This window comes from Athene cunicularia (assembly GCF_003259725.1).
Source record: "Athene cunicularia isolate RWA chromosome 1 unlocalized genomic scaffold, athCun1 chr1_part1, whole genome shotgun sequence".
NCBI classification, from domain to species: domain Eukaryota; kingdom Metazoa; phylum Chordata; class Aves; order Strigiformes; family Strigidae; genus Athene; species Athene cunicularia.
Genome location: NW_020799091.1, coordinates 89,813,422 through 89,838,499, shown reverse-complemented (window position 1 = coordinate 89,838,499; position 25,078 = coordinate 89,813,422). Strand labels below are relative to the sequence as shown.

Below are 25,078 nucleotides of genomic sequence, written 5' to 3'. Positions count from 1 at the left end.
GGGGGTGTTTAGTCTGGAGAAGAGGAGGCTGAGGGGAGACCTCATCGCCCTCTACAGCTACCTGAAAGGAGGGGGCAGAGAGCTGGGGATGAGTCTCTTTAACCAACTAATAAGCAACAGGACAAGAGGGAATGTCCTCAAATTGCACCAGGGAAGGTTTAGACTAGATATTAGGAAGCATTTCTTTCCAGAAGGGGTTGTTGGGCGTTGGAATGGGCTGCCCAGGGAGGTGGTGGAGTCCCCATCCCTGGAGGTGTTTAAGAGTCGGGTTGACATAGCGCTGAGGGATATGGTGTAGTTGGGAACTGTCAGTGTTAGGGTAATGGTTGGACTAGATGATCTTCAAGGTCTTTTCCAACCTAGATGATTGTGTGATTCTGTGATTCTGTAATATATATATATATCATAAAACCCCAGAAACTAATTAACAACCTGTTTGCATGGCCATTTCTGACTGTGAATTTTTAATTGTTTTTAATGAAAAATGTTAGGAAAGTTTTGAATTTTATTTAAGTATACAGTTATGTTAATTTCTTACCTCCTGAGTATTTCAATAATTCAATTAATCCTGAAGCCTTTTTAGGTAGTAGTAAAGAGAATATAGGATAGAACTCTCTGCTACTGTTAAGGTTGGGACTGGCATTATTGTGAATAATTACAAATTGCCTTTATTAATGACCAATAAGAGAAAGCTGTAGGTGGTAAGTTTAGGCGAACATAGATAACAATAAAAAGAGTATCTGCCTGGCAAGAAAGGGGAGATATGTGGAAGAATCAGAATCACAGAATCATTCAGGTTGGAAAAGACCCTTAGGATCATTGAGTCTAACCATCAGCCCTGCTCCATAAAGTTCTTCCCTACACCATATCCCCCAACATCACATCCAAAGAAGAACGTAACTGTTTTACATTGAAGTTGATAATGCTGGTAAATAGAGGGAAGTGAATAAAAGAAAGAGAGAAATAACAGAATGATGAGAATTCTTTCACTTGGGTATGCAAGGGGAAGGGTGTTCCAGTCAGTGAAGTGAAGTTCAAAATAACATGCCTCAGTTTTCCTTTTTTCTAGAATCTACCTAAAGAGGCACAAATTAGGTACCCATTTTCTAGATACAGGGCTACTTCTTCAGAGTCAGAGTTGACGGTAATCTCCTTGTATAATTAGGCATTATGATGGGAAAGGAGGTGAAGTCCTGTTCTGCAAGAATCCCAAAATGAAAGCCTGCACTTTTCATTGTGTTCAGATTTGTCCTCATAGTTAAGCTGTAAAAAGTATTTACTTAGACTTCATTTTACCTCCCTTCAAAAGCATGGCTCATCTGAGCATGGACACCAGATCTCTGTCCTTAGCCATATTCCGGCAGCCACGACGTTGTGTGTCTTCTTTCTATCCTGCTGTCCAAGTGACTAAACAACATTGAATATTTTCATTTTAGTACATCATGGTGGTGGTGATGAGTTTTAGTTTCAATCAATGAAAAAATGAGCGCAGAGACCTTGTGCGCTTGAAGCTATGGCTTCCACTAGTTGGCTGATGTGACAATCTCATCTGTCCAGCTCTGATCTTCAAAGTTTGTGCTCTTCATAGTTCCCCGGGATTTAAGATGGATTTTGTGATCTTCTATGTGATTATGGAAAACTGTAAACTCAATTTGAACAGCTTGCATTTATACAGTTCAGGGTTTTTTGAGAAGGAATCATGGTGTCCTTGAAGAGAGAGGATACTGTAATTAAAAAGTTACATTAGATATGTTTGAATGGGAATGAACTTTTCACAAAAAGATCTGTGGTCAGATTTCAATTTATTGAAGTTATATGTGGGACCAATGTCTTTTATATTACATCATTTGTCTTTTGGTATGGGATTAAGGGAAGTGGAAAATGTGATTGATCACAGGGATTCTGAGAGACTGAGATCATAAAATTCTTTTATTCATGATGAATGGTTTTAGAAGTTAATTCCTTGAAGGGAATATCTTTTAATTAATTACTTAATTCTTGGAAGGGGCTGAATTAGAATTTGGAAAACAGTAGTATGCAAGGAAAGAGTAAGGTGCCTCAGCACTCTGTAATGGAATCTGCCATTCTTGTTCAAGGCTGAGAAACCAGTCTTGTGTTGTTGGAAACTTTGTAGGAACAGAACCAAGTATATAGAGTCCCTTGGTTCTGCTTAGCCTTGTTCAAGGCTGAGAACCCAAGTGCATGTGGTAGATCTAAAAATAATACCTTGGAAAATCAGTCAGCCTTTGAAAAATACCGAGTTTAATTCTGATGTTTTGTATACTTTCCAATCCTTTTTTAAAAAATTATTCTAAAAAAGAAATTAAACCTGGAAACTGAATGCAAATATTGTACTTAACTTGTAATAACACTTCCATGCTTGGAATATCATGAACCATTACACTGACGTAGTACATATTAGAATCTGTCTTAATTGTAGCACAGCAGCCTTAGACCTGCAGTTGTTAATCAATTAAAAAATATTACATTCTGTTTAACTTTCACTGCCCTGAAAAATACTAAAAAGGAGGAGAGCAGTTGCAACATTGCTCTGAATTGTTTTGGATATTTTATCTTTTCTTGGAAATGTTACCCTTTGAGGCAACAGGGTTTAGTCTTGTGTGTGTTTGCAGGATTTTCTTTCTCCCCTTTCAAAAAGATCTAAGTCACTCATTAAAAATATTGTCATCCTTTAATATTTGATAAGGTACCACCAAATATTTGAAATGTTCATAGACTATGTAATACTAGCCAGCTCTCTTTTTTCTTAATATATCTTTAAAAATGAGATAGCATGAACAAGGATCTTAAAATAAAGTACTTCAGTGATTTTTTTAAATCATAAAATATCTCTTCAGGATAATTTCAATGTGTTCAGTCCTTCACCAAAGGTCATCTTACAATCATTTTGTCAATTAAAACTTCCCAAAACTTTTTAATCACGTTGAATTTTTATTTCAATGTTGGAAAATAATCTAATTACCAAAATCAGATGTAGGTATAAATTCATATTTGAATATGCAGAAGACCAAAGTCAATTTTAAACTGGTAAATATATGTAATTATTTTGGTTTGGAACTTCTCAGTACAAGTGAGAATGAAATATCTTTTTCCCACTGCAAAGTCTTCTGTCATTTCAGTCCTATCAGAGAGAAATAGAACTCGCTATTATTATAGCAGTGAATTATTAACACCTATTGATTTTTTAATTTATTTTGTGTGTGTCAGAGAGAAAGTATTATCAGTGAACTTCCAGTCTTGCATGCTAAAAATTAATAAATAATGAGTTCAGGTTTTCAGCTCACTAACAATTCTTCTTGTCCTTTCTCTAAATTATATTTGCACTGTAGAAGTGGTGCAAATACGGGGGAAAAAAAAAACCAAAAGTATGTTAACATGTTGTTTTGATGAGTGTTATTTTAGTCACATACATCTGTCATATGTCCAGTTGTTTTTCATAGATTAAGAATCTTGTATAGCAATCTCTTTCTGTATTTATCATGCCAAAAATCTATATTAGCAACTAAAGCTTAGCAGGTTCCCAAATTCCATATGTACATTGTGTTTAACACCATATTGATATTTTGGATGGACAGATTAATGGGCAAAACAAAGCAATGGCAAAGATATGCCTGCTTTCTAAAACTGCAAGTGAGCTTTGTATTAAAACAAAAAAAAGAGACAAACTACTAACCCAAAGCTGAACCCCAACCCAGTTGATCTGAACAGTAATTTGACCATATTACCCTAAATAGTAATCCTTAAGAACAACCAACTTTCCTTTTAAATTGTCTTTTTGAATTCCAACAATGAATTCTCCATTCCTCATCCTATTGCAATACATATTGTGATGCTTGCTGTCCTGGCATTATTTTAAACCACTACACTTTGGGAATGAACCAGTTTTCCTAGCACAAACTGAACATTTCTGTATTTATCTCCTCCTCAGGTTTGCTTCAAGATAATTGCCAATAGTCATTAATTGAAAGACTTGTCTATTAAAAAGATGTGACTGGCTTCAGATTTTAAATCTGTTCAACTTAAAATTAATCTCGATCATTGCAGTTATACTGTGTTATTGGATTGAAAATGGCAATTTTGAGCAAGTAGTGTTTTAAATAATGGGCTTATTTCTGTAATGCTATTTTAAAGGAGTCAAATTTAGTTCATTAAGGTTTAGATGCCTGTTTTGAGTTTGCCTTTATGTACTGTGCTAATCCTTTACTAATGTTTCATGGTGTTGATTAGCAATGCTTTTTATCAAGAGGAGGAGCTTCTTTGTCTCTAAAAGTAATTCTAAATGCTTTGATTTCTAAAATATAGTTTCAACATTAAAGTATGAAAGTGAGCTCAGCTAATTATATAGTTGTCCCTTACAAAAAATCAAAATGTTTTTTCCTTTTCATGCTTTTTTTTTTTTTAATTCAGAAACTTTATGAAGTAAAAGAAGAAACATATGTCTACATCTGATACAAAATATGCTTTACTTTCCATGATTTTTACGCTGTTTTCTTGCCTTCCCTGAATACTTACTTATAAACCACACTTGCAGAGTAGTTTCTGGGTAGGAGGTGTTTTTACTGTAAATCTAAAAATACATTTTTCTTAAATGAATGTTTCAAATGCATGATGTCTAAAAAAATTAGACAGTTTTTATTTGGAAGGATCAATAATTTCTATATAACTTGCCTAATTGCCAATTCAGTTTTAGAATTACATGCTTAAGCTTGTATAATTTTTACATTTCTTAACCTGAAATTATTATGAGATGATTGTTTGTATGTATAAATTATTCCTTCACTTCCAGAGACAGGCACTCCTGAAACCTCGTAAATTCCCACCGGAGTTAAAGTATGTGGATTATAGTGTAGAAGCCAGCATGCAAGAATTTTTTGAGGTTCCTGAGAAGTTCTCTATTCCAGTATTGGCATCAAGCAGAGTTAATTTGAAAGTTCCATCAGCAAAAGACCTTTCACTTCAGCAAACAAGTAAGATCAGTGTTAAATATGTGGGGTTTTTTTTGTTTTTTTTTTTTTCCCCCTGAAATAATCTGTATTTTTAAGGTTTTCCTAAATAGATTCAGAAAATGATCTTTCTCTCCATTCTACTATTGATCAAGTCCTCAACCTTATCTTTGTCATCACTACTCAAATTCTATTTTATTAGCTCAAAACAGTGCTTTCCACTTGCCCCTGTTTTTCTCAAAGGCACACAACCACAGGAGGCTTTCTCTAAAAGAGAAATTTGTTTGGTTTCTTTATCTGATAGATCCTGAATTTGTGCTAATTTCTTACTTCCACTTCTCATCCAGCACTGATCAGTGTTCGAATTGTGCCAGTTATATGACATCTTTTCTTGTTTGCCTCTGTTTTGCTGATTGAGGATGACAATTAGAGTGAAAAGAGTAGGCCTATTTTATTGTTAATAATTACAGGATATAGCCAAGTAATACAGAATAAAACAGTAAGAAAAATAAGCACTTGAGTTCTCAGCCTTGAACAAGGCTAAACAGAACCAAGGGGAGTTTCTATCTACTTGGTTCTGTTCCCACAAAGTTTCCAACAAGACCAGCCTCCTGGTTTCTCAGCCTTGAACAAGGCCCTACAAGGTAAGTTGGATACATTCTCATGACATTTCATCCTCGCTATCAATCATATTTTGTCTAAGCTACATCTTTCACTAATGTTCATACATATTTTGTTAATGATCAGATACTAATAATAAGCTCTAATAGTAATACAGATGCTACTAATTAGCAGATATTAGTAATGGATAATGTTTGGTTGTGAGGTTCATCTAGAAGTCAACCTTGTTTTAGGGCCTATTGTGCAGGCCCTAGCACTACAGCCTCTCCTCAGTCAGCCAGAGGGAGGTGACAACTAATTGCTGTTTTCTGCCTGTCCCTCATCACTGAGAAAAGTTGTGCGTTAGCCTTCTGAGTGATCTTGTCAGCTTTGGTCAGTCTCTGTTGCCTCTGATTTTTCTAGTATCTGAAATTTTATACTGAAATCTTAATTACTTTCTTTAAAATGTTGAGTGGCTGAGGGAAGTGGGGTTGTTTAGTCTGGCAAAAGGCAGGCTCAGAGGAGACCTACAACTACCTGAAAAGAGGTTGTAGCAAGTTGAGTGTCAGTCTCTTCTTCCAAGTAACAAATTATAGGACAAGAGGAAATGGCTTTAAGCTGTGCCAGGGGAGGATTTAACTGAATATTAGGAAAAATGCCTTTACTGGAAGGGTTGTCAGGCACTGGAACAGGCTGTTCATGGAAGGATTTGAGTCACCATCCCTGAAGAGATTAAAAAGATTTGTAAATGTGTTGCTTAGGGACATGGTTTAGTTGTGGACTTAGTAGTGCTGGATTAATGCTTGAACTCGGTGATCTTAAAGGTCTTTTCCAACCTAAATGATTCTATGATAAAATTTGTGTTTATATTTACCTGCTAGGGTCTGTTCATGGTTATATCACAGCTAATGTAATGTCCCATGGGTATCTGATAGCAACACAAATAATTTTTTGTTTTGCTACTTAGAATGTAAGTAATAGATTTCTTAGCAAATTTAGTAAAGGCTTGAATTATAGTCAGTCCATCCATAGTTTTGTTTCATCACTTCTTTTCTTGATCAATAGAGTCCTCCTGCATGTTTCTTCAGTTCCTTTCTCCAACTGTCATTGGAATCAGTCATGTGCTTTCATGGTGTATTTGTTTTCCTACTTAGTGTATCCCTTGTGGTTTTTGTTACTTTTCTGGAACAAAAATATGGAATTTATCAATTATTTCTGACAACTCTTTTTGTTATAGATTCATTCTACTTAGATGTGCTGTAAAACACTTTAGAGTGTCACTAGGCACATTTTTAGGAAGATGACAATAGTTATTGCAGTATTAGAAGCAAGACTAGCCTGACAAGGGACTAGAGGACTACTAGTCAGTAGAAGTTGTAGAATAGATGTAAGATACTTCTGTTGTCAAGTTAAAAAATAATTACCTGTGTGTGTAATAATTGATGTAGAGGTGAACTAAAAAAAGTCATAAAGGCTTTGTTGAGTACCTTCGGGGATTCTTTAGATTGCACTGTAGAATAGAGGAATACCAGCTGGGGAAGAGAGCAAAATCTGCACAAAAATCTGATAAGTATAGAATAAGACCTCCTTCAAGATCTCAGAACAAAGGTTGCTAACTGACCAGATGGCAGGTCGCTGTTGCTTAGTAACTTCTCAGATTATTTTTAAAGTTGAAATGTGAATGAACATATTTGAAAATTTTAGAATATTATTTGCTAATATGTAGTGAAGAAACTACATTACAGTAAGGAAGAGGTAATTTACTGTTAGTTAATACTGCCTCTTTATCCATCAAAAGAAATTATAAAAGTATCTGAAAGAGGGAAGTAAGCAATGGAAATTCAGAAACAAAATCATACTGCAGTAAACACAATCTTTTTGATATTTATTTTTTTCTTCCTGGACACTTAAATAGTTACATGAGGGACTACTAATGTCAAGATGATGCAGAAAACTAAATGGGGCTTTGGTAGTGAATTCAGCGAGGTGGTGAGTTAACGTCTAAAAAGGGAAGCTGAGATAATCAGCTGTTAGCATGAAAACAGGCAAAGATGTGTTCAGTACAGTGACAGGGCTGGCTGATTCAGTGTATATATTGTGCTAATGAGGAAGCACAGGAATATTTACAGGCTCTTAGGAGATCTAATATTGTGACAGAAGTCCCCAGGTGGTGTTCCTGTGGATGGGGGCAAAACATTGGTCTCAGCTGAAAATTTTAACTTCATTACCTGAAGAAGCAGCAGTATTTTAGCCATGGTGGTAGCTTTCCTTAGGGTGGGAGTAGCTGCTTCTCTGAATAAATGACAGAGTGCTTGGATTTATGAAGAAAAACAAAGGTGGAAGCTAACTGACTAAAATCAGTCCTTGGATCAGAATTTGTTAGACTGCAGTAGCAAAAAAAGTGTCCAGCCAGTATTTTAAGAACTCTGCCAACAGGGAATTAGAAGGTAAAAATCAATGCCACTCAACACATTTTCTTGTAAAATAGTTCTTGTTAAATAACTTATTACATTTTTGACAGTATTACAGATCTAATAAAGTAAAAAAAATACAATATGTTTACCTTGCTTCGAATATGACATCTTGGTCAAAACCCAAACCATATACTTGTATGGAACTGAAATAATAGATGTAGCAAATTTTCTTGTTAATTTGTTACTAGAGAGTCTTCAGAAAGTGAGCCCCCAGGAACCAGTACTTGTTGGACAATGTTAACTACTTTTCATCAGTACTTTAGATTATGCAAAGTCTTTGCTGAGTTAGCAATGACCCAGACTTTGTGAAAGAATAGTTAGAATTGCTATATAGTTATAAACTATGTATTTTAGTGCAATTAAACATGTAGTACTGTATGTGGAACAGAGTCTGCATGCTAAACCAGGTGCGAGGCTGGCTTTGGAAAACAGTTGTTAGTGAAAAGGACTGTCAGTCACATGAAATATTATCTCAGTGTGAGCTCTTTCTTAATGCTGAAAATGGCTAATGAGATCTACAGATAAATTGGAAGCATCATAAGAACTGGGGAGATGGTCTTGTCTCAGCACACAGTGTTGGCAGAGGTGAAGAGTCTGGTGTCTGAAAGAAGTTTATGGAAATTCTGAAAGAATTTGAAAAAGACAAACCACAAAAATGTTGAAGTGCTAGAAAATAATGTTTAGGACAACAGCAACCCCGCAGTCACTTTGAATTCTGTGTGCCTGCCAAGCAGTTCAAGCACAGCCCCTATGCTGCATCAGTGTTAAGTTACCCAAGGAGTCTGTACTTACTGCATATGGAAGGACATCATCTAGTAAATCTGCCATTAGCAGAATACCTTAGGACATGGTCTAATCCTCAACCCAACTCTGTTAAAGATCCTTTGGTCTCATCTGTGCATTGAACCACACCTTGAATAACCTCATCCTCTTAAAGCTCCTCCTGGTGATATGCAGAATGTATCCTGTAATTCTTTGCTGTATAAAAATTTGACATGTAAGAAGATCACTTCACATACCACAGTGATTGTTCACCATTGTCTCAAATAGGATCCTTAAGAGCTTTAGTCTCTCTGGATCATCAGAAGTAGCCTGGGAAATAATTCAATCCCTGTAAATAACTCAGGAGAAAGGTAATTTACAGTAAAACCTCAATGCTTTATAAACCAGAGTAGTGGATTGAGCATTTAGAAACTCGTGTTAGGCATAATTAACATGGAAATAAATTGCCTTTTTCTTAGTGGTGTGTTATTAAAGAATAAAAAGGATAAAATGTCAAGTGGAATTAAAATAATGGCTCCAGATTTTAAACAACAGAAAAATAGCATTCAAAACCAGCTCTATGCTTCACCAAGCTACCAGGTTGCTGGTTTACTTGGATAAAGCATCCATAGAAATACTTTGTCTTGTCTCATCTCTGTATGTGTGTGTTTCCAGAGCAAAACCAACACAAGCTACACTTGGTTTGAGATTTTTATGAATGGATTCTATGCCTTTGTTTTCTAGTATTTCTCCCACCCCTTGCTGTAATCCCTTATTAGTCAGGGAGTCATTGCATCTGTGGTTAATGATAAAAGGAAAATGTGACATTGAAGTGGAGAAATTGTTGTGTGTTGAGTGAAGCTACAAACACAAGGAATGACAGCTAGTGCAAAACAAAAGGGCCATAAACCCATCAATATTAAACTATAGAATTATTGATCACAGAATGGTTTGGATTGGAAGGGACCTTACAGATCATCTAGTTCCAACCCCCCTGCCATTGGCAGGGACACCTTCCACTAGCCCAGGTTGCTCAAAGCCCTGTCCAACCTGGCCTTGAACACTGCGGGGAGGGGGCAGCCGCAGCTTCTCTGGGCAACCTGTGCCAGTGACTCACCACCCTCACAGTGAAGAATTTCTTCCTTACATCTAATTGGGATCTACCCTCTTTCAGTTTAGAGCCATTAGTCCTTGTCCTGTCACTACATGTCCTTGTAAAAAGTCCCTCTCCAGCTTTCCAGTAGGTCCCACTTAAGTGCTGGAAGGCTGCTATAAGGTCACCCTGGAGCCTTCTCCAGGGCTGAAGAAACTCAACTCTCTCAGCCTGTCCTCACAGGGGAGGTGCTCAAGCTCCCTGATAGTCTTTGTGGCCTCCTCTGGACCCACTCGAGCAGGTCCATGTCTTTCTGATGTTGGGGGTGCCAGAGCGGGTACTCCAGGTGGCGTCTCATAAGAGCAGAGTAGAGGGTGAGAATCACCTCCCTCAACCTGCTGGCCGCACTTGTCTTGATGAAACTGTATAACCTAGAGTAAAAGTTTTACTCATTGCTATGCAGCTGTACTAAGGTAGTCTTGCTCCTATAATTTGTTCTTATCAAATCTGCCTTTTCTATTCTGCTTCCTTTTCTTTTCCAAGAAAGCTTCTAATGAAATCAGAGAAAATTAAGAAAGGGTTGTGATAAGGTTTTCAGCAACATAATCAGCAGGCTTAATTAAGTAACTGTCATATTACATGGAATCCCTTCATTATAGAACTGAATTTTATGTAACCAAGTGGTTTAAGGTAGTCGATCTACATTTTCCCCATAATACCTTTTTCCACTAAATGTGGAAATAACAAGATACAGTTGTGTTATGGTCAGATGTTTGCATGTATCATACATGTTGATGTTGGAAAGGGACATTATTTTTTTCATATTCTGTGCCTCTATGATAGGGGGCTTTTTTATTATTTTTATTGTTTATATTCTGTGTAACGCAACAGGATATAAATTCAATTTCTACCAGTAATAATGAACAGTATGTTGACTGTACAATGTTAATAAAATCTATTTGGTCATTTCATTACTTACAATTTCATTTAGAGAGCCCCAGTAAATACCCAGGTTAGCATGACTGTTGAATTTTGGTCTGATATTTACTGTAAATAAAAAAAACCCCACCAAACCCCTCCCCCCCCCGACCTTAGAATGATACCTAAAGATCTGTATCATTCCCATTCCTTAGCAGAGAGGATCTCAGTTTTGTATTCTGCCCCAAATCTACGTGGCACCTCCAAACCTGATAGTTTTTGATTCTGTGTTAATTTATGAAAATATTACCCACAAATAACTGAGTCTATAATGTTAGATCAAATTCTGGTCTGTAGTTAGAAATATGTGATGTTATGTTTTCATTGCCGTACTTTGCAATAAATAAAGTACAGAACAACTAACAATCAAGAATTAAAGTTTAAATCATTATTTGGCATGCATCATACTTACTGTTAGAGATGAAATGTACTTTTCAATATTTTCCTGTTGTGTTTTATATAGTTATATCAGACAGCTAAGTAAAAAAAATTACCTATACTGTATCAGAAGTGGGTGGACTTGTTCATGTTGGTAATATTTTCTAATTAGTATATATATTTTGTTGATAATTATATGCCTGGTTTTAAAATATGCATTAATATTTTTTCATGATCTGTGGTAGCCCATATCTCCTTCTGTCTATGACTTTAAAATATTATTTTATATACTTGCTCAGTATTGGGTTTAATCAGAGCAATCTCTTTTTTAAAATCTTTTATTTATTTACTTACTTATTTATGTCTCCAAAGCAATTTCCTGAGCTTTAAATCTATAACAAAGCATTATCTGTAATTCTGTTGTTTCTTCATAGTATTCCATGGTCCACATGCTGTATAAATTTTCTTTCATCTTAGGGTTTTTTTTTTTCTGAATAAAGTCTTAATCTTTTAAAGCAAAATTACATAGTCACTGTTCAATAACAAAGATTTTGTTATCTTTTAATTTTATTGTTTATATTTTGAGGTTGTATTCTAGCTCCTTATGTCAATTTTCAGACTTCAGTTCTATGATTTAACTGACAGTATAGCAATAAAAATTTAATTACATTTGGTGGTCTTAATCATCCAGGATACTGAGGCACAAATAAGATTAAAAAGTGAAAGTGGTAGCATTCCTTTTTACTCTTCCTTCATACAACAGATTTATTTAAAATATTCTGATTCAAAATATGGCTCTGAAAAATGATGATATATGTCTTTATCTTAATAGTTTTTATTCCAGCTATATTTGTTGAATAGGTATTTCTACTGTATATTAGTAGAAAGTTGTTTTGGTCTTGCAAAAGTGAGAAGGATTTAAATATTAGCCTGGATGTGTTTCTTCTTTGTTTCTTCTGCAATAATGAATTAATTGGAGAATAGTTGTATTTCCTACAGGTGTTTTTGTTTTGTGAAAAACTTTTGGAAGACCTCTCATGCTGGTGTGTGAGTAAGGTTTACTGCTGTGGTGAAGGACATTAATCCTCAGAAAACACATGAGAGTATCCTTTACCTCACTCTGTTCAGAATCAAGATTCAGAAGATTTACTGAAAACTGGAGTCTTTGTGGAAGAACATGTGGAGAGACAGCAAAAGCTTCAAGCTTATTTGACAAATGAAGCCTTTAGGGGTCAGGATGCTCATATGTGGTTTAGATTTTCATCAGTGGACTCTGACATCTGCTTGCATGACTGTCAGTGTCAAGGCTCATTTTGTATTTGGTGCAGTTTTAGTGATTTGTGAGACTTAGAAGATACTGATTCTCTAAAGCCAGTAATAGATCTGGTGTTGGCAGTGCCCGTTTCTTATCATCACCGGATCTGAGAGGAAGCCACTGTTTTTCTTTAATTGTAATTATTTTATTAATTTTATTTTATTTGTATTACATGTATATTTTGACTTGTCCCATGCCGTGACTGGAATAATGCTGTGCTGTCCCAGTGTCACTCCCTATCTTCCTTCTAAAGGTGAAAACACAAGAAACTTTGAATAGAGAGGCTTTATGGCTCAGAGTTGTAATTTGATAAACATCCATCTGACTTCACGTATGATGTTCACCTTTAGGATAAAATGATAATTTAATATTTAGTACATTTTGCTGTTATTTTGTAAAGATACAATTTAAAGCTATTTAATCTATTTGCCAGTGTCACTAACATTGTAATGCATATATATGTTTATAATCTTGATAATTATTACTCTTTACAGTTTTTCCTAAAGATTTCCTGCCATGCAGAAAACTAATTCTGTAGAACTGTATCTGTATCAAAGAACACGCTCTTCCTGCAAATAAGGAGCATGTTTGGCAAGTCAGCTATTATATTAGCTTTGTTTAATAGAGTTTATAAGCAGTTTATCTGCTGTATATCTGCTGCTCCTGTCTAGCAGCACAGCACCAATTATGGTGGGGAAAGAAGGAAATGGCTATGGATTTTTGGGTAAAACTGTGAAAACCAACACAAAAATCCATCCTCTTTGTCCTATCAGGAGTTAATGAAAGATCAGTTTTAACTAAGCAGAATAGCTTGTTCATCAGTTGGGTTTATCTGAACATTGGGTTTATACTAAGTAATATGTATCAATGATGAAATAACAGGATAAAAGGGAAGGGCTTTGTTTTGCAAAGTGATGTCCAAGAAATCTGCCAAGTAGCAGAGTACTTAACTCGTAGTGTGAACTAAAGCTTTCAGCCTTATTTCCCACTGTGTTTTTCTGACTTAGTCCTCTCTATTTCACTAAGGAATTTTTTGGAACATTTTGAAAAACAAGGATCCTTGAATGCATAACTGGAAAAGTACAGTGTAGGTACTGAAAAATGCTGTTACCATTTTATGAAAGGCGGCGTATTACTGGAACATCACATGCAGTTCTGGTTTCTGTACTTGAGAAGGGAGGTTAGAAATGAGGAAAGGTTCAGGAAAGTGCTATAGTAATTATTTCAAGGTCTTGAAAGCTTGAATAGCTTGATCTCTTGGTGATCTCTGAGGGAAAGAGGTCCTGTCCAGGTTACTTGTACTTAAAAAGGAAGATTATGTCTGACTGCGAAGGGGTCTATGCAGAAAGCAGAGTGCTTTCTACGTAACACAGAGATTTGTAATGAACCTGTAAAATGATGTGAGTGTGAGGTTTATTAAATACTGACACAAACTCAACAGGAACAACATTCAACCACTTAGTCTTATAAAAAAGAAAGTAGAAGCTTTCCTAAAATACACACTTTTGTTCCAACTGTCAGACTAGGGCTTAATATAAGAATTATTTGGTGAAATTCTAATATTAAGATAAATGTCCAATAACATGTCTTTTGGCATTACAAGTGAAATAAACATTTGATACAGTCAACTTATACAAACAGGGGAAGAACAATAAAGTACTGAAAAGCTAAAATTGCACAAAATAAATAGAACTATACATTTCTAGACATCAAGTTGAAATAAATGAGTACTGAAAAATCAAAGCTAAAAAAAGAAAATCAGTTGAATGATTAGGGAGGAGAGAAAAAAAATTATTCTGGAAGATGAAAGTTGGTTATCAGATTTCCAGATATTCATAAATTCTTGGCACCAAGTTTTACCAAAAATTAAGGACCCTAATTTTGATACCCACAAAATTTGAAAAATAAAGTACAGGCATACATAGGATCTTCTCTGTTGTAGAAATGGAAACATTCTACAGATAAATTTGAGCAATTGCTTAAATAATACAAGATTAATAATACAATAATAAAACTGCAACTGATATCTAAAACTAAAGCACTGTGGTGGGTATCCAAATGTAACAATAAGCATTTTTCCCAGAGTTAGGAAATTCAGGAATTTTCTAGAACAGGCTGTGCCTTTTTATATTGTAACATGACACTGGTGATGGCTTTGAGCAATGGAGGAAGAAATATGTAGAAATTACCGAGATAGAATGCCTCACGTATTTGCATGTGACAGTTCATGGATACTACAGCAGGCAAGTACTTTATAAGAAAGGGCTTCCTGTTGAATTGATTTTCAGACTTTTTTTGTTTGCAATCTTCTGCTTTGAAAAGACTTAACATTGCTGATTATACTATTAGCAGAAACCTGATAGTAATACCATTGGAGTAGAAGTATTTTAAACAAAAGAAAATAGATGGGAATAAATGATTGATAGCAATTGATACAGCAGCATGTCAGTAACCAGTATATCAATACTTTGTTATACATTGTAATAATAACCAAATACCAACTGCTGTTGCCATGTAATGATCAATATAAATATATATTACATCAGTAATGATAAATTGTTGCAGTTCTTTGAAATAATGGTAAGATTTTAATTTTCAAATGAATATGCACCTAAACAAGTATGTCCGCATATACACTCACTGTATTTTATAAGCCTGTACATTGTTGAACTTTTCTAAGACAAGCATGCACATAGAATGCTTTTAGTCATGCCATATGGTTTAGTTTCTTTCCTAGTTTATAAAGATAAACATAAAAATCCTAGGCAGGAAAGTAAAATGAAAACCTTTTTTTTTTTTTTTTTTTTTTTTTAATGGCTGTGTTGTACTATTTCAGCATTAAAATTGTCCAGGAAGAAATGAAAGTCCACAATTCATCGTCAGTGAAAAAATGTTGTTCCACTTTACTAACTAATTTAGATTCCCTATCAAAAAGTAATGTCAGAGTTCTGTTGCTTCTTACTACAGGATTTGACAATGCTGACTGCCTGCTGTTATACTTGCAAAGAATATTCAAAAAGGGCCCTCTTTTCTTTTTTTTTTTTTTTTTTCTCTTTCCTCATCAACGAATGGTTGAAAAAGCTTTCTCTGCAGAGCTATCAAGAATTGTTAGAAATTTTATGCTTTCTTGATAATTGTTCCTACAGTTATTTATTCAGATTACTGTGGATACTTTGTGGCTTACGTTAAAAAAAACTACTGGCTCAATTTTTTTCTCTTTTTTTTTTAAAGAAAACTTCTTTCTTTAGAGAATTCTAGATTGAAAAAAAGAAAGGCATGTGTATTATTATGGACTACAGAAATGTTTAGCTACCTCTTGATATATCTTTTGGCATTAATCCTTAATTATTTTGCATTAACTTACTATTTTGCAGTAAGTGATATAAAAACTTGGTCTTTGAGTCTCTGCATGTAATATTTCCTTATGCATTCAGTGCACTCTTAGTTCTGAGCTCTCCCTGCTTGTAGGAAGTTTTGTGTAATCTTTCTCCTTTTCCCCTCTATTACTTATTTTTTAAAGATCTTGTCTCAGCCACTTCTTCCAGTCATGGAGAGTCACATTTGCAATTTCTGATATTTGTAAATTTTGGAAATACGTTTTAGAGAGATCATAACTCTGTCTTTTTTATAATTTTAGATAAACAGACTTTGAATTCTTACTCTACTATATTTTTCTCAATGTAATACTTTATAATTTGCCTAATCCTTTTCAGTAGGGTCTATGCATTGAATGTCTTAAGAAAGCACCTCAGCTTTACTATGTTTTTTAAGTTGTATTAAGCAAACTTTTGCCAGCATTCCAGTTGCCCATTGGCATAGTGAATGTATAGCCTGCTTGTTTCTAAAGGCCTTACGAGTATTATTCAGAAATACTAAAATGCAATGTTTATTAAACAACCAGTCCCCAAGAAACTCTCTATTCAGCTTTATTGTAGTGCCACACAGCTCTTCACTGGCTTCTGAATGTGATACATTAACATGACTGCTGAGTATTCATGACAAGACATTGAAAAATATCTCTGCCATTTGCATTTCTAAATCACTTAAGGAAAACCTGCTTTCATTCCTCTTTTTTTCCTGCAGTAGATCTTCCTTTTTTTGAGTGAGCAAGTGTATTTAACTATTTGTTTAGATTTGTAATGATATGCTGTATTTAAGTGTAAAAGAACCAATAAACAGTTAGTAGGTTTTTTTAGAAACTCTTCTACGAATCTGTTGTATTCAGATAAAGTGAAAGAAAATCAGCAAATAAACATACGCAGTGATAGCAAAAATTCCAAAACGTATCAGCACTCACTAAGGGATATAAAAGAGTGACTGCTTTTTCAATACTATTGAGTAGAGTGATATTCTAATTCAGATGAGCTCATTTGAAGATGTGATATATAAACAGGTCAGAAGAATCTGAGCTCTTTCATATGGTTGCTTATTTAAGCTTCTAGGAGTCCATACCTGCAAATTCAGCCTTCAGGTTAATTTAACCTTTTGTTTGTGACACATGCACAGTGTCAGAGGCTGAAATAAGTTCATTGTGAAATTTAGCTTTGGGCTTCTAAACAGACAGAACCATCAGTGCTGAATATAACGTGCAAGTAGTTGACTAACTGCTGAAGGCCCATAGTTTCCTACCTTAAAAAATGACTACAGCAGATTGTGATGTGGAAGAACAGCATTTCTATTCTTGCTCTTTCCCTCCTCCCACAATTTGTAATAGCGCTAAAAAACAAGTACTCTACTGAGCGCCATTGTTACTGACCTCTAGAATATGTTTTTTCTTGCTTTTTAATGTCAAAAAGAATGTCATTACTTTTATTTGAAAAGTACTGTTGGCTAATGCAGTTAGAGGTTTAAGTTTGAATTCAGGTCAGGCAGATCTAAAATGATGAGTTGTCAGATTTTTAAAAATGAGAAGACATGAACTTTGATAATTCCAGATCGTGATCAGATTGTCTTTTGCCATAAGGACATGGCACAAGATGCCAGGCAGTTGCCAGAGAACATGATCAACACCTGTGTGCTATAATTTAGTTTTCCAAGAACATGTGGTGATATTACACACCAAGAGTTTTATTTTTGCAAATACCCTGTATTGACAATAGTCTCATGACTAAATCCAATTCAGATTCAGAATAAAGTAAAAGTTTTCCATAGGCATTTGTCAAACACAAATCTATAGAACAAAACTGTTTGCCTGTTTCACATGAAATATATTCCCATGAAACAATAAATACCCTGTCTAGGGTAGGAAACTGTACCAAACCCCTGTATTGTTCTGCCTGACTTTGAACTGTTGGAGAAATGCTTGCAGTCTCATTCATTTCCATGGATGCAGGCTCTGCTTTCTATGCACAGAAATAACATAAATGCTGCCCATTTCTTGCTGTTACTACTTTTGTCTCAGAAATTCTTAGACCAGTTGCCACCTCATGGATTATTTTCATTAAATCTTTGAATTTGTTCCTAGACTAATCTTTGCTGAATATGAGACTGAGAAGAACAAATGCTAAACTGAGAAATTTTTAAGCCCAGTTTAGTTTATGGTATATAAGATTAGCATGAAAAAACATTTTGCAGGAAAAAAACAGCCTTCACCTTTAATTCATATGGAAGTGATTTCTGTAATAATTTTGATTTGGAGATCCTGTCTTGCTTCAGAAACTGTGCCTTATTGCATAAAATACTTATCATGTTAAATAAACATCACCTATTGCCTTGCTTTCCTTTTCATTGATTGTAATTGATCATAATATTTCAATCATTCAACTGACCTATTCATCAATATATTTTTTTTTAATGCATAAGAAACAAATATTTTAACAGAAGTAATGCTTAATGAAATATTATAAATATGGAATGAGAAAGGTAGGAGGATTCTTCCTGTTTTTCTTTTTAAATTTTTCTATAGAAGACATTTCTGTTTAAAAGTGTGCATTTCAAATATGGGTCCAAATCAGTGAAAGATAACCCTAATTATTAATTACAATTTCCTTTTAGTGCAAGAAAGTAAAACTCATTCAGAAATATTTTGGAGCTTCCAGTACACTCTATTATCTTTCTTCAAATGTACATTGTAAACATCTACTTTATCTTGAAATGCAAGTATTTAAAATGTGTACTTTAAATTTAAGTAAATATTGTGTTTCAATATCCTGAAATAATTCTTATAAACTCAGAAAATTAGGGACTGTACTAATGAACTGAAGAATGGAGAGGACAGTTTCATTCCTTGCATAACTGACAAACTCAGGTCACTTTTGTAGAAAGTAGCCCATGGGGATAATAACTTAGTGACAAAACAGGAAAAAAAAAAAAAAAGTAATATTTCAAAAATTACCAGGCCATTAATCTTGTCTTTAAAAGAGAACAAACTAATTTATTTCAGAGAGGGTAAAACCTGAAGTGCAATTTATAATCTTTTTGATAGCCTAGTAATGTTGAAAGATTAATAGTGTCATTCTGTATGATTCATCTCTTGAACTTAAGATATTTTTGTGAAAAAACTGAAGTAGTGATGACACAAGGCAACAAGAAAGCTTCAGTCTGGTGTTCATTTTCAGAGAGATGAGAACTGAATACATGAGGAGCACCACTTTGTGAAATAGAATGAGCAGCATTTCCAATGAAGATTGATTGCACTTTCAAAATTCAGTAGTCATCATTGAAGATATTAGAATAGTTTGAGTCCAGTTGTCATACATACCATCAGAAAATAAGCCAAGTTAAAGAGGGGAAATTCCAGAAGAATTTGTCAGGTGTTCCCCCTCAGGGAGAAGCAATTTTTTTTGAGTTTCACCTGTAAAGATCTGTCGTATCATTACATTGTCTCTGACCTTCCTCATTATCTTTTTCAACTTTAGGTGTTGATTTCTAGCCTTGGAAAACAGTGAAAAGAAACAGTCTTTGTTGCATATAAAACTACAGTGAAGTTTTTACAGCTCCAAATTTCATGTAGTTTTTCAGGCTTATTAGAGACTCTTGGGAGAATTGGACTGGGGAACTATTTCTATGGTCAATCACTGGAGTTCCTCATGTCCCTTCCCTTCTCCTTTGGGAAGTGTTTTGCAAGGGCTAGTGAAGGACTTAAAATACTGTGAAAGAGTCTGATCCTTTCTCTAAGTAAGAGCAGAGGAGGAAGCCTTTACTGCAGACTTCTTAGACCTGGCTGTGTCCAAAGATGAACAGTGTGTGTCTTGCTTCTTCCTTACTCTAGAGCTTACTGTGGGGAGTGTTTCCTACATGCTGTGGATTGGGCAAATCGGACTTTTCATTAGTTTGTTCCAACTTGGACACCTCTGGAATTTTTGGAAAATCAGACTTTCAATCCAATATTTGGCATAGAAAAAGTCTAACTGGTAGCTTTTATGAGAACTACTAAACTTAGCAGAATTTAAGTCATTGTTGGAGCTACTATTAGCCAACTATACTGTACTGTCTGTGATATCTTTCATGGTAACTGCAAAGTATAGTAACTAGACTTTTTGATATTTACAGAATTCATATGCATCAAACTTTTCTACTAGATGTAATAGATCTTTTATTCTATTGTTTGTTTTAAATTGTTGCATATACTGCTGGGGAGACTTTCCTACAGTTTACTGGAACTATCCTCAGATGCTGCTTGTGAATTCAATGTTTCTGAAAAGCTTTACAACATTGCAATTTTTTGGTTTTGTTTTTAGACAGAAGTGATGCAGTTGAGCTTCCTATGAAATTTATTCCTCGGGGTGCTGGTCGCTACCGCTGTCAGATTCTTCTGAAGTCATCCTGTGATGTTCGTGTCTATGAGATTGAATGTGTAGTGAATACAGACCGTGCTGAAGGAGAGCTTGAATTTCTAACTCCAGCTTACCAGGCAGTGATTCAGGACATTCCAATCGTAAGTTCACTTTACTACTAGAAACTAAACTAAGATTCAGAATTTAAAAAAAAGGGATTCCAGATCAATACTGTTAAAATTTACATTTGTAAAATGCACAAATGCATATAAGTACTGACTTGAGTATTATACTGACAGATGAGAAGTAAGACCAGGAAGTAAAGATGGAGTGTATGTTGGAATATCATCTCAAATTATACATCATATTATACGTCCTATACGTGCAGCTTTGTTATGCCTTGAATTTAGCCACCTACCACCCTTTGAAAAGATTATAACTCCCATAGCATTAATTGTTTCTGATTGACTTAACAGGCTTGGGATAAGATTTCACATTAAGCAGAGATTCTGTAAGAATTAGATAATTAAGTAATTAAAACTGTTAATGCACAAGTACAAGGGAATAATTTAAGAAATATTTTAATTTTTTAATGTTTGTGGTTGTCTTTAATATCTTTCTTTAGAAGATATTTTTTAGACAAATTCATGCTCTATTAGAAGGATTTGTTAAAAAAGAAATTCAAAGTGACCATGTTTGCCAACCACATTTCTCCAGCTGACGAGGTTTTGTGTTGAAGATTAAGAAATCCTGATGTGATGCATTGGTGTAATCATCACTGGTGTAGATAAAGGAAGCATCTGATACCAATGGCACTAGAAATCATTGAAAATAAAACAACTTGAGCTCCCAAATTTTCAGTCTCCTCCTCTTTTCCTTAGCAAAGAACAACTGTGGTGATGTTTTTCCTCTATCCCACCTATCCCACAGTAGATTAGCAAAGGGTGACCTGCCAGTTTTAAAACTGGTCAAGCTGGTTTTCAAAAAGATAAAGTTGTTTCCGATATTGTAGAGAAAAATAATATGAGAATAAAAATAATCTTTTGTCACCTTTTTTTCTCTTTCACTTTATCCTCAGCATGAGGTTACCAGTTATGTTTTTTCTTTCATGTTTTATACCAGAGATGATGTAATTGTTGGAGAACAGTGATGGATGTATTTTGAAAAACTGAGACATTGTTTTGAAAAATATTCCAAACAGGCATTTGTGCTCAACTGCTAGGAAATTTACCTCTTAACAACTAAGAATTAAGCATTAATCATTAACCATACATATTAATCAAACCTTAGATATATGATACTGCAGGTATTGGGCCATGCCATGGGGTTAGCTCGGATGACCACAGATGGTGGTCGTTATTTTCTAAGGTTGAGATAGCTGAGTTTGAGAGACTTTCAAAGAAGGAAACAAGGATTCAAATACCATCTCTATTTTCCCAAATCCATTGTTTATCTCTGATGTTTATATACAGTTTTCCATACATGAAGACCATTATGGGTCAAAGGATTGCTTCCTCTTTTCATAGAGCAGATCAATCTTCTCTGTTTTGACAAGGCATGGATGTTAACCATTTTGCAGATTGGATGTTTAGTCATCTGGTTACTTCGAATAGGAGAAAGATTAATAGCTTTATTTAATTTTACAATTTTTATGCAGCCCCCAAGCATGTGATACGAAATATCTCACTTTCTACCATAATCAAGAAGTTTTGTGATACATCTGGAGGCAAGACAAACATGTTTCTTAAATGGGCTTTCATAGTACTCAGGACAAGCATTCTTTCAAAATTGATTAGTCTCTTGAAAGGCCAGTTTCTGAGAACACAGTACAGTAAATACTCATTTGGAAATGGAGTCCTTAATTTGTAAGCAATACCGACCCTTTAATATCATCAGTGGCCAAATGAGACAATATATGCAAATACACTACATCAGCACTTCAAAGAGATGCACTAAGATTTTCTGCAGATGGAAAAGGGACAGAATTTTGTCAAGCATTAAACAACACCATAAAGATACTTGTAAATATTTGCAATGATACTTGTAAATACCATCTTGGCCATTAGCTATATCATGTACATATTATTTGAATGAGTATTCCAGCTGGCAGTATTGCTAGATAGTACTGGTACCAGTACCTCTGGATGACAGGAATAATGGATTTATTATTAGCTTAATTCATTTTTAAAATACACTGTTTTATTCTTCCCAAAGGTGCTCTGAGCCAGTACTTTGGGAAAATTAATACTGTGTTCTGACTTGATGATAACTGCAAGTAAAAGCTGAAATGCATGTTAAGAGCTTCAAATGCATAATCTAATTTACATCTTTACTTTGATTTCAGAGTAACATGTCCAGCCAGGACTGGAAACTTGAAGCAGTTCTGGAAGGTCAGGGGTTTTATGGCCCTCCTCTAATAAATGTGGGTCTAGGTAAAACAGCTCTTTATCCTCTCACGTTCAAGCCTATTGCTGAGTGCATATCAATGGTAAGAGGGAAATTAGTTTCAATATTTGAAAAGGATGCTTCTGTCAATAAAATTTGCATTAGTGTCCAAATTATGAAAGTGCTTAAGCAATTACTATTATTAAGCATCTGCCTGAGAGTCAGAAATTGAAAGATTGCCTCCTAGCTGAAGAAAAAAACCAAAGGAACTAACTTTGCAGATATTAAGATTAGGCATGATAGATTTCCCTGCCACCCTTTATTATATCTTCCTGTATTTGCTCTTCTATCAAACCCTCTATTTTAATGAAACAAACAGTTACTCTGTAGAGATTCTGAACTTTGGTCGTAAAAATGTACATTTTGCTAGTCTGAATTTAAATACATATATTAAATTGTATTTAATTACCTAAGTAGCAAAGTAATAATGTTGATTATTTCTCATTTCAAGTGTACATCACAAATGAATCTGTGATAAGTACTTTGTTTCATAAAATAATTCCTGTTACAAGTTAAACCACTACTTAGAAGATCGTTTTGCCATCACTATTTTGAATGCTACAATTAAGAACAGAGCAAAAGCGATGACACCTTTAGCAAGAAGCAGTATACATATTTTTGCCTGTATGCTAGCTGAGAGATTTTGACTGCCATTTGCTATCCAGCTGTGTGAATTGCCAAAGACAAAAAAAGTTGTTCTGCATACATTATCAACTAAATATATGTAGTTTAGGAATCCAGTATTATAAAACTATTAAAAGCCAAAAGCCCTGAATCCTTTGATGACAAATAATTATGAAGAACATTTTAGTTTGAAGGACAGATACAAATGATTGAGCAAAGTTATATTTTATATGAGGAATAAGGATGCATGAGAATGTATTTTCTTGGATATTTGTTTTCAGGAAGAAGCCAAGAAATATAAAATCTAGAAATATGAAGTCTTTATATTATTTAATTCCAGAGTTTAGAAAAATTAAAAACTTTTGATTCTTTAGTTTTCTGTTTAAAAGCACAGCTTACTCAAGAACTAGAAAAGCCAATAGGAACACTTTCTTGTAAATGTGCTTTGTTACTTGGGTTCAAGATTAATAAACTAAAGGAGTTGTTTTGGCAGCCAAAGAAGACTTTTACAGTGCTGAAATTTTTTTCTTCTTTCTTTGTCATAGGGAAGGCTTATTCTGCGAAATGATACAGCTGGCATTGAAAACATCTTTAAACTTAAGGGAATAGGGATGGAACCTCTACCACAGGATCGTATTGTAATAGATTGCCAAGTGAGAAAGGTCACTCGAAAAATTCTATGGGTGCCCAATTATACCAAGAACAAGTTAACGTACAAGGTAAACTTTTTCAGTAATGTGACAACTATTTTTCTATCCAAGGGCCTACAAATTATGTATTATAATAGCAAATATTATTGTAATTGCATATCTACTATTAAAATTCATGTATCTGTAAGAAATTATATCTAACTATATAGTATATGAATATATTTATAGTTAGGAAATCTGTGAGATAGCATGTGATATTACTGTATGTTCCATGGAAAAAGATTTCTTAGTTTTTTAGTCTGGTTCGTAAGGGCACAACATTTCTACAATTACACTCTGTTCATTTGCTAGTCTTTCCTCCCTACCTCCTTTACTGTATTGAGACCAGTGGCCAACTCCATCAATTTTGAAATCAGAGAAGGGGCTTGAGAATTACATGGTTCCTAAAATCTTCATAAAGCATTGGAATATGGCAACAAAAATTGTTATCCTACTGAGGGAAAGATTGCAGCATGAGCTCACTATATATCTGTTTCTAATGTCCTTATGGCCTGACCAGTCAGTGCTTGTATTTCTGGAACAAATTATATCAGTTAGTGTCTTTTGCCCAGCTGTTGTTTCAGGGATGTTGGAGGAAGTTGGGAATACTTTGTGTGTTTGCTCATGGGAAAGAAAATTCAGAGAGAATAACAAACTGCAGTTGTTGAAGGGCAATGGGTCGCTGGGGAGATGGAGTAGGACGTGCTGAGGTACTTATATCTTATCTCCCTCCACTGAAATCACAAATTCTTAGGAAATACAGTTTTGTTAGTTTCCCTGCTCATGAAGATCTTTGTACTATTAGATATAATCACTATTTCTCATTGTTTTAGTTAAGTTTATGACTTCATTTTCACAAACACATTTTCTTATTTAAAAGCACTGTTGTATTACTGTAACAGCACAATGTTCCTACCATTTACCTTGTCTGCATGTTTAATTTGAAAGTGATAAAAGTATTTCGGTAGTATTCCTCATCTTTCTGTCCATATATAGGACTGCATGTCATATGCCAGCAGAGGTAGAATGTATGTTAGGGCA

At 34.6% G+C, this 25,078-nt stretch overlaps 1 protein-coding gene across 1 annotated transcript in view; it reads left to right on the top strand.

Annotated features, from left to right (window-relative positions):
* Positions 1–25,078, top strand: part of CFAP47 (cilia and flagella associated protein 47) — a 338,064-nt gene that overhangs the window by 150,052 nt on the left and 162,934 nt on the right. The window contains exons 45-48 of the mRNA XM_026846341.1: positions 4,808–4,988; positions 20,244–20,440; positions 22,624–22,767; positions 23,894–24,067. Coding sequence (XP_026702142.1) covers positions 4,808–4,988; positions 20,244–20,440; positions 22,624–22,767; positions 23,894–24,067 — 696 coding nt within the window. The remainder of the gene's footprint in view (positions 1–4,807; positions 4,989–20,243; positions 20,441–22,623; positions 22,768–23,893; positions 24,068–25,078) is intronic.